The sequence below is a fragment of the Morone saxatilis genome, unplaced genomic scaffold, assembly GCF_004916995.1.
Source record: "Morone saxatilis isolate NCDOM2014 unplaced genomic scaffold, NCSU_SB_2.0 Contig20, whole genome shotgun sequence".
NCBI lineage: Eukaryota > Metazoa > Chordata > Actinopteri > Moronidae > Morone > Morone saxatilis.
Genome location: NW_023339763.1, coordinates 1,674,663 through 1,690,560, shown reverse-complemented (window position 1 = coordinate 1,690,560; position 15,898 = coordinate 1,674,663). Strand labels below are relative to the sequence as shown.

The following is a 15,898-nucleotide window of genomic DNA, read 5'->3' as shown; positions in this document are numbered from 1 at the left end:
AATTATTATTTCTGTTTTTAATGTCGCGTGAGCACCTTGAGCAGCTAGAACAAACTAATTTCCCCTGGGGATCAATAAAGTATTTCTGATTTCAGATTCTGAATGAGGTATGAGGTTAAATCTGTCAATACTAGACCTGCCGATAAATTATATGACTGTTTGTGAGCAAGTGCTGTCCTGAATTGTCAAGAAAACTCCTGGAAAATGTCCTGGAAATGTATTTATTAAAAAGAGTTAAAAAAAAATGTTTAACTTTTATCTCCGATGTCATATCCCTAAATGTGAACTAAATATTTTATTGTATTAGTGCTTGGAGCCAGTTAATAAATAGATAAATAGACAGAAATATGCATATACATTTCTCTCTGAGGCACAAGCTTCATTTTAACCGCTCCATTTCCCAAAACCATCTGAAAGCTAAGACGATAAAGTCCAGTGCTTCCCGGGAGCATCTTAAGAGGCTCTGGGACTTGCAGGAGGGCCCACAAACTACATGTGTCATTGAATCCAAAAACTCATTAATTAGTTATTGCCATTTTATTGTAACATTAGTCTCTTGAGATACCCATGTGGTACATGGTGAAACATATGAATGTAAAGTGGAAGTAGGACAGCTGGAAATGCTAACAAGCCAAATATTACTGGCAGCAATGGAACATATGGTATTTTGCATATACCACTATGGTACATGACCACTGTAATCAGCTTGTAATCACCCACATCTGACCTCCACTGTAAGGCTGCACTGATGACACTTGTTTTGTTGTCTTGTTGCAGTCACTGTTCCACCTGCCCGTGTTCAGGAGGCTGGTTCTCAACTACCATCTGTCCGAGCGATTACTGGAGAAGTGTAAGAGCCACTCTGTGAGTAAATACTGTCACCAGCACCTACAAGCATTTTACAGAAAACAGCGGGTCACTCTGCCACTGACATATGAAGGAGATACAAGCTGTGGGGATTTTCTGTTAATATAAACAAAACCACTATGTGACGGTGTAAAGGGGATGAGGTCTGACCCTGATTCTGTGTTAACAGGACAAGAGGAACATAGCTTTCATGCAGGAGCTGCGCTGTCTGTTTGCCCTCATGGTCGGCTCCACTCGCAGGTTTGTGGATCCGTCCGCTGCGGTGGAGTTACTGCGAGACGCCTTCAGGACGAGCGAGGCCCAACAGGTACACTGTAACACTTTTTTTGTTTGTTAATGAGGCTGTCAGAGGGTCAAGCGAGAATCTCAGCATCTCATGAGATCTTTGTAGAATAAAAACAAGAACATACACAGATTCATGGAAGAGAAACGAACAAAAAGCGACCCGTTGAAAACGAGATGATGCAGCTCAAGAAGTTTATCCTCACCATCTGTGAGGTGTCACCTCTGGAGAGAGAATCCTCTCATATCAAACATGCTTGATATCTGCAATTAGTCTTGGAGTACATTGAAGGCATACTATACAGGATGAGGGAAAAAGTAATTCAGAAAGTGGAAAAATCAGCTGTGATGAGAACAGCCAAGCGCACCACTAAAGCGAGCTAACACAAAGTGAGCGCTGTCCTGTATTGTGAAGAAAAACTCCCTGGAAAGCTCCTGGAAAACGATTTCTTAGAAAAGGGGGGAACCTTTAAATCTGTTGTATGGATGCTACCTGTGTGTTTCATCTATATATATTTTTACTTTGTCTTTCTCCCTTTTCTGCCTTGCTTACTTTCTAACAAGGTTGTGAGACTTTCATTTGTGTTTTGGGAGGATAAAGAGAGAGCGAGAGATTGCACATGAACTGAAATATGCACCAAGTGTGAAGAGAAGAGGGTTTGCCATAGAGTCAGGGTCTTCATCAGTGGATGGAGTTTTCTCAGTTTTCATAGAGATACTGTAACTCAGCTGTCATCATGTGACCTTATTATGGAACTGTGGTCATGTGATAAGAGGTGGTTATACACCTGATCTCTATGACAACTGAGCAAACTCCATCCACCGAGGACGAGTGTGAGTTGAGGTTGAAACCTTTAGAAAATATTGACTTTTCGTTAAGATTTTCTACTGTTTCCAAGGTCAATAAACTCTTGTTAATTAATTCTTTGACCTTAACTCCATCCTTTACTATTTAACACTTCCAACTATACACTTTGTAAATTTTTCTTCATTTCAGGATGTCAGTGAGTTTTCCCACAAACTTCTTGACTGGCTAGAGGATGCATTTCAGCTTGCTGCCAATGGAAGGTAAGCTAAATGTTTATCTCATTCACATCCACATGTTATATTCCTCTTCTCTCTTTGTTTGCATGCTTTTACAATTACATGTTTTACTTCCAGTAACGCAGAAGACAAACAACAAAACCCCATGGTCCAGCTTTTCTACGGTACCTTTGTGACAGAAAGAAGACACGAGGGTATGAGTTTTATATGAGCTTCTGTAATGCTGACAATCCGTATGAATTCTCTTCTCAATCACTCACTTCTATGTGACTCTGCTTAGGTAAGACTTTGTGTAATATCGAGCAGTTTGGCCAGTACCCCCTGCAAGTCAACGGCTTTAACAACCTGGACGAATGTCTAGAAGGAGCTATGGTTGAGAAGGAGATTGAGTCACTACATTCAGATCACAGCGTCACATCTGGTCGCGAGGTGAGCAATTACATCAACTCACTAACAATAGGATTTCTATGTATGCTGCATTTTCAGTGTTTCATATTTTTATATCTTCTTTGCAGAGATGGTTCAAAAAGTTGCCACCAGTCTTGACATTTGAACTGTCTAGATTTGAATTCAACACCCAGCTCGGTCGCCCTGAAAAGATACACAAGAAACTGGAGTTCCCACAAATTGTTTATATGGACAGGTGAGACTTTGACTTGTTCCAACACGGGAAAAAGAAATGTCTACAGCGGGCACGGGGATAACTTTAAAGGACACATAGGCTGCACTTTCAGCAGAATTGTCTCTCTAACGTATGCCATCTGGCTGTTACATGTCTATTTAAAGATTCTGGAGAAATCCAATACCATGACAAATACCATGATGTAGTGTGAACAACGACACAGCGAATAATGTAGACACGTTGTGGGTCAACAAACTGTCGCTGAAGTTGCTGCTGCATGAGAGAGAGAGACAGTTTCCCCGAGCCAGCACGCCAGCTCCAGACAGCAATACTCAATCCTCTCCTGCTGCTATAGCTAACACCACAACAGCATATCTAGACAAACTGGAAAGTAAACTGTATGTCAGTGGGAGAGTCTTTTAATGTTATCTGACACACAAATCCTGGTTGCTACGGCCTGAATATTAGGTTGAAGTTGTGTGGCTTGTTCCGATCCACTTTGTTTGTTTCCCATTTAAGCGGAAAGCTAGAGGACCATGAGGAGATATTTGTTGAATTACACTGATCAATGTTGTGGATTGTGTGATTCTTCTGTGAACAGATATCTTCACAAAAACATAGAACAGACCCATGAGAGGAGAGGAGAAGTGAAGAAACTCAAGGAGCAACTCGCAGCCCTTCAACAGAAACTTGAGTGGTAAGTTACCTGTTAAAGCTGAGAACAGAAAACTTCTCCACTTTATGAGAACAGATCTTGTGCTTACTGGGTCCTGTCTTTATCCGCAGCTACAAAAACTATGGCTCAGGACCTACCAAGTATCCTCTGGCTGACATGCTGCAGTTTGTGCTGGAGTTCGCTACCACCAAGCCTACAAGTGTTTCCCCAGCGGAAGATCTGAGACCAACTTCACCCTCACCGACTCCTGCAAGCCACCCCCTCAGTGACCCTACCTCCAAAGACAACAGGTTGAGTACACAGATGACTAGAGAACTGTACAAAGACAAGAGCATATTTTATTTAAATAGGTCCTATAGCCTGGATCCTTAACTCCATAAATTATCTACTTCTCTCTAATTAATATAAACCCCAACTTGTCTTTGATGCCTTTCTTGCTTCCCTCAGTGAAACTGGAGACACAGATTCACCGGAGGGCCTGGTTGCCGGTGTTTCCAGTTGCCAGCGGACCCCCATATACAAACCCTTCACTCAGTGCAGACTCCCGATTGACTGCCCACCACACCCAGCCCCGCACAGCATCACTGAAGAAGAGCTGCACTTTGTTAAGACCTGCCTGCAGCGTTGGAGGACTGAAGTAGAGAATGACATAAATGGTACGCTCATAATACAGTATATCCACTAACAGTTATCATATAGTCAGATAATCAGTTTGCTTTGTTTCCAAGACTACACAAGTGTTGATTGAGCTTAGCATTATGGGCTTTGTTTTTTGGTCTGTTTAGCTGCTAAATGGTCCACTATGTTCTCTAGTTAGTCCATTTTGTCTGTCTGTGGTGAAAGTGAACCAACACAATGATTTGGAAGATGCTCAAATGCTGCATTCATTTCAATAAATAGTGATTAGAGAAGCTTTAAGTTAATTCTAAGGTTTAAGTCAGTTTACATGCAACAAAAACTGCTGACAGATTAGTACGAAAGTGCTCAATCTTGGCACTAGAAATTGGCATTGTTGCACTTCTTCTTCCTCTTGGTTGCACCAAAATATCTGGTATACCAATATGAATAACTGGTGCAGATGCAGAAAGAACCTCAGAGCTCTATATATATATATAGCCCGATATATCTACGTCTCTCAGCTGACTAACTCATGACTGTCCCAGAATGTAATGCATGTGAATTGTCAAGTTGAATCATACTCCTGTGACTCGAATACTAGCTGGAGATATTCACCCTACTCTCCCAAACATTCCCAGAATGGGGGAAATAATCTTGTTGTTTTTTTGTTTGCCAGAGCTAAAGGCCAGCATTGACAGGCTCAGTCAGACACTCGAGGGCATGTACTCCGACAATACTCTCTGCCAGGTAAGAATCACACTCACCCGATTCTCTCTGACAAACAGCGATTTAATCATGTTTTACATCTACGGCTGCAGAAAGTGTATTAATTGATCTTCGTGGCAGCAGAATACATTAACAACAGATCAGATGAATGTTACACTGCAGTGAATTTATAGCTTAACGGCCACATCTCAGATACTGGATCCAAATATTGTGGGCCTTCAGTATTTTATACAGTGTTTGTTCAGCGCTGCCTCTCTCTCTGCTTGTGTGTAGGTCCCCTACAGACTCCACGCAGTGCTCGTCCATGAAGGCCAGGCATCAGCAGGTCATTACTGGGCCTACATCTACGACCATGCCAACCAGCGCTGGATGAAGTACAACGATGTAAGCATCACAGAGTCATCATGGGAGGAGCTGGAGCGAGACTCATTTGGAGGCATGACCAACGCCAGTGCCTACTGCCTCATGTACATTGATGACAGGCTACCAACCCTCATTACAGGTATGTCTCTTTGTGTTTTTCAGGTATTCTATTTGATTTGATCAGATTACCATAACCTTGAATAATGCTAGAGGGAATATCTGATTATTTGAGTACAGCAGAAGATGATTTCTTAAAAAGAGTGAGGAACCCTGAGACGATATCTGTCTGTATAGATATCCATGTTTTGGTACAGCCATTCTGATGTTAACCTCTTCCACTCCACCTTTCCCAACATAAACCACCCATTTTTGTCAAGGATCTTTAGAGGCTACATAAAAGTAGTATACATAAAATAAAGAACTGGTTTGGGGAACAAAGAGTGGTTTTAAATTAAAGAGATTCCAGTCTATAAATGAATATTTTCAGTTTTTTAATGTAGTGTGTTAATGTATAATTATTATTCCACAATGTTAGAAACTAGAACAGTAAAAAGTACAGTCTGCTTTTGTATTAAATATTAATTAAATATTTACAGTACAGTGGTATATTTAGTACTTTTAATGGGCAATATTCTTCAATAAGTCTGTTTTATAATGTAAGTCTACTAACTGACTCTACCCCATATCCACACAGACGACACAGACGATGAGACCGGCCAGGTGCTGCACGGCATGGACTCCCTGCCATCCATCCTCAGACGCTATGTCCATGAGGATAACCGCTGGTTCCAGCAAGAGCTCAGCGAATGGGAGGAGCAGTTCTGCCAGGCCGCTACCCCACAGGGAGAGTCCACAGCCTCTGCAGAGCCCCCGAACCCCAGTCCAGACGATGCACACCAAACAGAGGTTGAGCCGGCGCCCCAGTCGGGACCATCCACTGAAGAGCTAGACCAGGGGGCTTCTTCAGAGCCACAACCAGACACAGAGGCAGAGAAGGATCCGGAGCCTGACCCCAGAGAAGGTCTGTAGTAGTGACTGTAAATAGCCATTGTAATTCTAATACAGTAGCATGGATTTTAAACAACAACTTTTTGGGGACCTCAAAATATGCAGTCTGCAGATTAGGAAGCATTATTGTCCTCTCTTTACATGGTATAGGATGAATAATCCATGATAAGATGTGTGGTTATCCAAAAGGGGCTTTTAGCATCTGTGTGCATCTTTGCCTGAATATAGAGAACTGTTTCTTTCTCTTGTATACCCGAAGGATGATTTGCTGACTGCCTAAAATGGCTGAAAACTACAGAAATTAACAGAAAATCACTCCCTTCGCCTCTCTATTACTTTAATAAAAATTAGAGACTCTTATTATTGTGTATATCAACATATATTAAATCAAATTAGTTCCAGCCGACCTGGACGGCAAACAGGAAACAAAAGCCAAGAGGCTATCACCCACAGTCCGACCAAATTAAGAAGCTCAACATTTACAAATTAGAGACATGGAAATACGCCGCAGTTAAATAAGCCAAGAAGAACCGACGCAATTTACACACAGTCTGTTTAGATGAAGTGAGGTTTCCCAACATATAAACCACAAAATATGGTTAGATTCCTTCTAATCAAGTTTGCCGAGTTCCCCATTGCCCCCATTTAATAAAGAGGAGTGTGATGAAAATACTAGTCCATATTAATAACCTGCGTGTACATAACAGGCCACTGGTAATATTCTAATGTGCAGCATTATAAATATGTAAAAGAAAATAATAAACAAATAATATATTTACCATCACAACAAGACGGGTAAAGCAAATTTCAAGGTCAAGAAAATACCAAATGGTCAGAGCCTGCTATCTTCGTCTCTGTCTAGGCAACACTTGTGATTGAATTTCTCCAGACCTCTGTTAGGCTGATAAGATTTATATGACGGGAGAGTTAGAGTTATATATCCTGCAAGTAAAGGTTACTAACCAACAGTGCTTTTCATTTACAGTCGTGTGTGTCCGCTCTCTTCCCTTCAGATTCAGAGTTGACCCCACCACCACAGAGCCCTGGCTGCCAGCCAGACGAGGGCAGCAGTGCAGCAGTCACTGACACCCTGGTTCCCAGCCAGAGCTCCACCTCAGCTGAGAAGGATCAGATTCAGGTGGGAAAGTCCATGACACCCTGTACGCCCACCCCCACCCTGGTTCACCTCCACTGTAGAATATAGGTCAGAAATTCTAGCCCACAAAAATAAAGTGTGTACATCTGGGTCAAGGATCCCATTTCACCACTTAGCATAGCGATGGAGAGCAGTAATGTACAGATAGAGTAAAGGTCAGCTGACTTGTTTGACAGTCGGTAGCTTGTTCGGAGGCATATCATAGCATTTTTTATTATTTTCAGCTGTTTTGGTCAGAATATTAGAAACACCAACGCAGTCCAAACTACAGTGACTGAGGTGAATCAGCTTCATAAATATGAGAGTTATTGTAGGTTGTTCTATTAGATGGCATTAAGGAAACTGTTAACTTAGTTAAGTGTATTTCTAAATTAGCTGCAGCCTTTCTGCTGACCCACTTGCATACCCAACCTTTCACTGGATACAAGCAGCCATTTTAAATTTCACGCTAATTTGTTTACCCTCCAAATATATTCACTTCCCTGTGCAGGTGTTTATGTGTAGATTAGAGCAGGTGGATTTCTACATGGAGGCGCACTATACAAGTTTTATAATTCTATTCATCTAGCACTTCAAAAAACTAGCTTCACGAAGACACGTGCTAGCATAAAGGCATTAAAATGGAAAACAAGATAAACAATATAAAACCCAAGGAAGAGGGTGAGACCTTCTGAGATATATGTAGGGGCGAGGTAGTGGATTTGTAGAGAAGGATTTTGAAGTCTCGTTTCATGGACCTTGTGGATAACGGGGCAGCAGTGTTTGTATTAGTTGTAAATGTTAGGTAGACAGAGTTACAGTGGTTCAGCCTGGATGATATTAGTGCATGAATGACTCGCTGATCAGAGGGTGAGAGAAAAAAAAAAGTGTGCTAGAATACGTACAAGGCCCTGAAAGCCCTAAACAGGACAAGTGGATACAGATAATGGATGGATTGAAGGCATACTAATGTGCATCTTGTCAAACCTTTCCTCTGTCAGGCCCCTGAAGCAGAGCTCGGTGACCAGGAGCCATCTGACGTCAGGGCGAAGGAGGACGACGACGCACAGGTGGCAGGCCTCGGCCCTCAAGCTGAAGGTGAGCCAGAGGCATCCGGAGAGGCTCCTGAACACGAAGCCAAGCAGGAGGATGAGGAGCAGCGGCGGGTGGTCCCGGCCAGACAGCGACAGACTGAGAACGAGGTCTCGGAAGTGGAGATCCCGAACGTGGGTAGGATCATGGTGAGAGCTGATGCTGATGGATACAATGAAGAGGTAAGTACGTGTCGTAATGTGAATTCAGTAGCTCATACCACTCTTTTTTAAAGTGGTTGTCAGTTTGCTGCCCAGTTGATGTTATAATCACTCTCTTTTACTCAGATGATGCTGACTCCAGCTATGCAGGGCGTCATTCTGGCCATAGCCAAGGCCAGACAAGTGTTTGATAAGGAGGGCCCTGAGGCTGGCCTCATCAAGGTACGACCTCTGAGGGATGTCGAAGGTCCTCACGTCTCACATCAACACCACAGTGCACAAAATACTACGTAGCATAAAATATTTACAGTGCTATATGAAACTGCATCCTTCATAGGAGCAACCCGTTCTCTAGCTACAGTTTTGAATAGTTCAACCTCTTCAAATTCAGATGTTTTAAGGGATCCTGCTGACTTACTTCCTTCATTTATCTGCATGTAACATTTACATTTTCTCAACAGTGTTAATCACACATGGATCAAAAGGCTCCTATTTGATAAATATCAGAATTTTTAACATTCTGTTTCAAATGTAAGACAAAGAATGTAAGTCAAAGGCAATATCAAAAAGAGTGTGTTTTTATTTTTTTTTGGCTCATAATGCCTGAATTTAAATGACGACACAGAAAATATTGCAAGTATAGACATTAAAAAATCAGCTTGAAACTTTTGTTTGATACTTGAAGCCAAAAGTCAAATATTTTACTTACTCAGATTTTCAGCTTTAGTAATGCATTATAAATGAAGCATGCTAGCCTGTCTATGTCTATCAACTATGATCATACTGGCAGATTTAAAGCCACTACAAGGAACTTTCCTTTTGTGTTGATTCTGGCGGCCCCTGTGGACAAAAATGGTAGCGTTTCTACCGCCTGGTTTCATTGATTTCAAGGGGAACCCGACCCAGTGGCAGGCATTAAGAATAACTAATTATGTGTATGTCATACAGAGGCATTACTATTAAACTGAGACTGTTTCATAACCAGTTAAAAACTCCTTGCAGTACGTTTAAATATAATTAAAACTGAGATAAACTGCCCACTGTTCCTGCAGGCCTTCCATGAGGAGTATTCCCGCCTGTATGAGCTCTCCAAGGAGGAGACCACCCTGCAGGAGGACGCTCGTCTGCAGCACTCTCTGGTCTACTTCTTCCAGAACAAGGCTCCCAATCGCATAATTGAGAGGACGCTGCTGGAGCAGTTTACGGACCGCAACCTGAGCTTCGATGAGAGGTACGCACACACACATAGTCTGTTACATTGGATCAAGATGTAAACACTTACGGAAATAGGAATAAAGCTTTTGTCATAATCTAGGATGAAAATGACACTATGAAGGAAAATAGAGATCAAGGAGAAATCTATGTTGGCCATATTCTATTAAAACAAGTTAGGAGGCTTTTAGAGCCCCATGTACAGAGGCTTTACTTCGGCGGTCATAGGTTCGACTCCAACCTGTGGCCTTTAGCTGCATTTCATCCCCTCTCCCTCTATCTGCCTCCTCCTTTCCAGTCTGTTTTTAAGCTGTCCTATTAAATAAAGGCAAAAAATATATTTTAAAAAAGAAAAGAAAACAGATAATGTTCGAGAGGTTTCTGTCTGATGGGTACATGTACACATAGCAGCATTAAGTGATTAACTAAAGTAAAACATGGTTGGAAGGAAGCCTTTAGTCAGAGCAGCAGAACTGTAAAGTACAGTCAACCTATAGAATGATTATGAGGCCATCTAGTGTCCAGAGTAGAGACCTGCAGGCTGGTGTCCCCGTCAAGTAAACAGCACTGACATGATCTTTCTGTACACTCAGGGCCATCAGTATCATGAGGGAAGCCCGATCCAAGCTGCGCCTCATCAAGCCAGAGGACATGGATATGGATGAGTACTTGGTACTGTCTAACAGACAATTTATCTATTTTCTGGCATACACTGTTCTCTGGGGTTCTCTCCCATCTTTGTAATCATTTACCAGGAAATCTGTCTCTGCAAATATTTATTTATATAGCTCAAAATTACAATTTGCCTCAGGGGAGTTTACATTCAGCATCCTCCAGATGTATTTTTAGTTGAGAGAGGTTTGGAGATCTTCCTCTTGTGTGTTTTGGTTCATTTTGTAAAAAAGAAAAATGGACAAGTTTAATGAAAGTAAAGAGGTTAAAATGAAACACCAAAGTATGGTTGTTTACTTTGTACTACCTTGCTTAATTGATTCTTTCACATGTTATGTTAAAAAGTGTAATTTCCTTGTAATTTCCAGCTGGATAACAGCAGCACTCTACAGGTGAGCCAGACGTTTAAAACAGCATATTGTTGTTATTGTTTGTTGATTGTTGGTTGACCCGTGTGCTCTTGACAGCAGTGGCATGATGACTACAGGCCTGTTACAGACCGTGTTGTGTACATGCTGACGGTTGCGCACTCCAAACGGATATAACGTATCCAACGTCACGCCACCACTACCCGACCAGCACAATGCTTTCAGAAAATCAGCCTTCATGGGTGATCTGTAAATACACAAATTACACAAATAAGTAAAATCTGTGATGCATTAAAGATTACAAATAATCCAAAATGAATATCTTCCCTTACATTTACAGCTTAGAAAGCCTTTGTGAATAGTTTTTAGTTTTTATGATTTCTAGACAAAAATAGACAGCATTTATGTAGGGATTTTACACATCGTTGCCTTGTTTTGTGTTGTTTGTGTGTGTGTTTCTTGTGTGTGTGTGTGCGTGTTACAGGATGCGGGAGGCACTTGATCTACCGGTCACCACGCGTACGAGGACCAACACCACCCTGCTGAAAACGGGAGAAACGTGGCGTGGACAGTTCTTATTGCAGTTACAGCGGAGTGCCTCACTGTGATACGGCAGTCCAGTGCTGTTGTTAATGTAAGCATGAGAGCATGTACGTACATAAAACGGTTAGAATAAACAATGGACACGTTTTTAAAGTACAGTATTAAAATGCAGCTTCATGGCAGTCTGACTTTAAAATCTGATATTTATTGCTGCCAGAGACTCATCCCTGGAACTGTCAGTCCCCATCCATTTCTGTGACAGTTTGGCCAATAGCGCTCAAATTTTTGGCTTCTGGCCAAATTGCTGAACCAAAACAGAAGCACTAATTGAACAAGCTTAGGTCTAATTACGCCTCAATAATTTAATATTAAACATATGTGGCAATACGATGCTTTTTGTTTGTTTGGAATTTCTAAACAGTACGTATAAGTGGGTTTCTTAATCATTGCTCTGCTTTCTATCTCATGAACTTCAGCCTCATATATATAACATAAAGATGTCTTTTTGATTCTGGCTGCCCCTGTGGACATAACCGGTAGTGTTTCTACGGCCGACCCAGTGATTAAGATTAACTATATAGAAACGGCCAATCTACTTTCTGATGATCTTGTTAGTTTATGTGGATCATATGAAGGCATCAGCATTACATTAAGACTGTTTCATAACCACTTAAAAAAAACTTTCCAATTCCATGAAAACAAAGCAACTCCATCTGCTGATGAAGCTCATTTCATAGGATTAAAAGACTGCGGACTCTGTATATGTCAGATTCATTTAACAACCTTTAAAACAAACCTTTTTCGGTGACTTTTAACTCCTCACCTTGCTGCTGTGATGTACAGGTGTACTCCAGGACTCTCACTATTCTTAAAATAACCAACACGTAACCATCATAGCTACTCAATATGAGGAGCGGATATGATTAAGATTTGTATGCATTAACATTGTGCTTATAACTAATCTACAGAATAATAACTGTTGCTGTCTACCCTCCTCCCAACATGCAGGCACTGAATGAGAGCGCATCGCGGCTGTTTTGCAGCGGCGAGGAGACCAATGTGGAGGAAGGGGTCGCCATCATGGACGAGGCCGTCATCCCCTGCCTTCACCTGATGAGCCGGGACTCGGCTCTATCCCAGGAAGACCGGGTAGCCATGGAGAGCATCCGCAGCCACTGGTGCTGCTGCCTGGGCCAGGACATGGATGGTGAGAACACATCAGCACATTTTATAACGACGTCCTCAATCAGTCCACGTCCTACACTGATGCTAACAATCTGTAAACTATACTATGCTAAAATAAACCCTGCTTTTCTCCCTGTTTTCAGACTCATTGCAGGTGAAGCTGGGTGAGTTTCTGCCCAGAGTTCTGGACGGTTCAGCTGAGACAGTAGTCCTCAAAGACCCTCCCAAAGTCCACGTCAACCAGGCCCACGACCTGTGCAGTCGCCTGGCCGCCGTCATGGAGTCCATCCACAACACCTCGATAGTCAGCGTTAAGTAAAGCCCTGAACGAAACCCCCCGACGACCTCCCTGAACCACGCGTCCGAACCTGCGAGCAACATTGGCCGATGGATGGTTGTGTGCCGACCGACTGCGGGGTTGAGACAGATTATGTATTTCATTTCATCTGCTGGTTTTAACATTGCACATGCATATCATTTTGATGTTTTACCATAGAACGCTGTAAGCACTAGATAGAGAATGGGGCACCACTTCAAAACTCAGTAAACCACTGGTTCTCAAACTGTGGTACACGTACCACTGGTGGTACGCAAGCTCCCTCTTGTGGTACGCGGAGGAATCTCGAAAATATATATTTTTAAATAAAGTAAATTCATATGATTCTATCAAAATATTACAAAATGTCTAATGAAAATACTATGAGATTACTGAAATTTTATTTAAAATAAGTTTTGCATTTCCTGTAATATTTTGTTTTAATATCAGCCATATTAAAACTATATATTCACGTTCTTGCACATAGCACAGTGGTTCCCAACCTGGAGGTGCATGGGGGGGTTGCAAGGCCTTCTTAGATAAGGGGTATAAGAAAACTTAAAAAAATACTACAGTTTTTTACACAGTAGGCCTATATCTTAGTCTTTGGTTCACTTCTGTAAAGAAAACTAGATGTAAAGTAAATTGTCTAATAAAACAATGGCCAAGTGCCAGCAAAGAAGCCCATTAAGTCTGTATGATTGTTAAAAATAATCCAAAATACATCGTGCAGACACAGAATTGCATAAAAAGTGCAGGAAATAGTCTGCTCAAAATTCATCCAAATCCCTTGTTTTACGCAAAAGTTCATTGCACAGTTTTGAATATAATATGAATTATCCATAAAATATGTTACTTAATCAGTTAACTAAATGATAAAAAGGGGTCCTTTAAGGAAAAAGGTTGGGAACCACTGACATAGTGCATGCATACATTATTCGTATACCTGGCAGTGTATGAGAGTTGTGTGGAAGAGTTTAAATGCTAGCTCTTTTTTATTCGGATTATTAAGAATGAACCTGCCTCCTGCGTGAACTGTCTACACACTGCTGTATTTTATCGTCGGTCACAATAGTTGTGCGTGGAGAGCCTTATATTTTCTGTGGTGGAACGAGGTGTAAAGTATGCGAAACACTGATCTAAATGAACGAAAATACATCAGCAACTTTCATGTATGCCTTCTGCCTGCCCACCCACCACCGCCACCATCAGCAACCCACGAAAAAAGCAGCAGGTTATGCAAAAAGGTAGCAGCCCCCTGTATCCAGATATCAGTTAACTTCTAAAAACATACATTCATCCTTTTGCTCGCCCCTCCAGAGAGCACATTGCTGACAGTCGTGGCACTGCGTAGTGGCTCTAAGAACTGTAACACTTCATATAGCTGCAACCAGCTTCTCACCAGCCGAACAGTTATTCATGAAAGCTGAACCTGCTGAACCGAAACAAGATGTCATCAGCAGGAGATCACAGTCGCTCTGATTGGCACTCCACATGGACGTGTTTTATTGGCCGGCAAACGTGTTAAGTTTAAAAACTGGCAACAATTGGACTGTCGCTCAACTCTGCAGGAAGTGACTGGATTGGTACAATTTGTTGTTGTGTTGCTAAGCAGTGTGAACGCACAATAAGGCCTTTATACAGGGCTGAAAAAAAAAACACTAGATATATACTGCACAGTAACAAATGATGTTTATGAGCTTTTTTAAATATATGTTTTATATTACTTTGTATTTTTCCAAAACACTGTAGGAAATTTTACATGTAAGTGAAGCTAGAAAGAAAGATATCTACAGTACTATTATGCATACAAATATTAATGGCAGGGCTGCTGCACACTCAGAACTAGTCAGTTCAAACTTGATACTGCCCTGCTGGACAGCACCTTGCTCAACAAATGTGCCTTTTCTCTTCGTTTGAAAACATGTAAAACCTTAAAAAGGAAAGACATAGAACAAGAGATGAAGTCCTTTTTTATTTGTTGTCCCAGATGCATCGCAGTATCACAAGTTAATCGTCTGAATCAGGATTTTCTGGCCAGCAACATGGAGCTAACAGCCATTTCTGGCTGCTGATTTTACACTGCTATTTCACCTGTAGTCTGTGATGATACTCAATAAATATTTTAAATATTCTGTGTACTCCTTCATTATTGTCTTCATTTGTGTAGTGGAGCTTGTAAGCTCTTCTAACTGCCATTTCTGCCATTGACTTTAGGAAAATACGTCAAGTATATTCAGTTTCTTCATATTCTCTGTTAATTTTGTCAAAGAAAACAAACAGCTCAAACTCGAAAAAATATCTGAAATTTGTATGAAATGAATATGGAGGAGAAGGAAATGTCCAGAAAGGACCTCATGTTTCTGGAAAGCATGAAGCACTCAGCAGTACTTCAGGGTAAAGAGATCTATCTTCCCAACAACTTTGCAGTGGTTAAGCAAAGTATTCAGGGTTTCAATTAGAATTTCTATGTGTATAACGAACAAAGCTATCCAGGTGATACAAGATCGTATTGCTCTGTATCAGAAGGGTGACATCACCTTGGAGAAATGGATCACCAATAGTCATGTCGTTTTGCAAACCATTACAGGTCCTAGTTCGGGACTGAGATAAACGTCCAATGGAAAGAGCTCTGGGTCTTTCCTGCCAAAATTATGCAGCAAGAGTTCTGTAGGCGAGTCAGTGTGGACAGATGCATCAAGCCAGTGGACACTGCCTCAGATTTTTTCCTCTTTCAAGGCTTCGCTTACTGGTGTTTTGACCCCGGAAGGGCAAAGGGGTTTTGACTGCAGTTACACTAAAGTTTGTTCGATTCTCGCCACCTGAGAGTGAGCTGTGACATACACTGTAGATTGGCAGAAGCTTCAGGTTAAAGAGCCAGGACACTACTGCTGGACAGTTGACTCCCAATAGTGTGAAGTAATTAACTGGAGAGTTTAAGAAATACTAAAACTTCAAATATGTTGAAAATGAATTACGAACCTTGGAATTTCAGAGACGTCTTTCAC

General features: G+C 41.5%; 1 protein-coding gene across 1 annotated transcript in view; it reads left to right on the top strand.

The window, feature by feature from the left end:
* usp28 (ubiquitin specific peptidase 28) overlaps positions 1 to 15,025 on the top strand; it is a 21,077-nt gene extending 6,052 nt beyond the window's left edge. The window contains exons 6-26 of the mRNA XM_035666784.1: positions 778 to 864; positions 1,037 to 1,174; positions 2,147 to 2,217; positions 2,311 to 2,387; positions 2,474 to 2,622; positions 2,709 to 2,836; positions 3,417 to 3,512; positions 3,602 to 3,781; positions 3,939 to 4,147; positions 4,786 to 4,856; positions 5,109 to 5,337; positions 5,893 to 6,219; positions 7,220 to 7,344; positions 8,343 to 8,615; positions 8,721 to 8,816; positions 9,647 to 9,825; positions 10,400 to 10,478; positions 10,946 to 10,999; positions 11,373 to 11,450; positions 12,398 to 12,596; positions 12,718 to 15,025. Coding sequence (XP_035522677.1) covers positions 778 to 864; positions 1,037 to 1,174; positions 2,147 to 2,217; positions 2,311 to 2,387; positions 2,474 to 2,622; positions 2,709 to 2,836; positions 3,417 to 3,512; positions 3,602 to 3,781; positions 3,939 to 4,147; positions 4,786 to 4,856; positions 5,109 to 5,337; positions 5,893 to 6,219; positions 7,220 to 7,344; positions 8,343 to 8,615; positions 8,721 to 8,816; positions 9,647 to 9,825; positions 10,400 to 10,478; positions 10,946 to 10,999; positions 11,373 to 11,450; positions 12,398 to 12,596; positions 12,718 to 12,893 — 3,021 coding nt within the window. The 3' untranslated portion in view covers positions 12,894 to 15,025. The remainder of the gene's footprint in view (positions 1 to 777; positions 865 to 1,036; positions 1,175 to 2,146; positions 2,218 to 2,310; positions 2,388 to 2,473; positions 2,623 to 2,708; positions 2,837 to 3,416; positions 3,513 to 3,601; positions 3,782 to 3,938; positions 4,148 to 4,785; positions 4,857 to 5,108; positions 5,338 to 5,892; positions 6,220 to 7,219; positions 7,345 to 8,342; positions 8,616 to 8,720; positions 8,817 to 9,646; positions 9,826 to 10,399; positions 10,479 to 10,945; positions 11,000 to 11,372; positions 11,451 to 12,397; positions 12,597 to 12,717) is intronic.
* Positions 15,026 to 15,898: the final 873 nt, after the last annotated feature.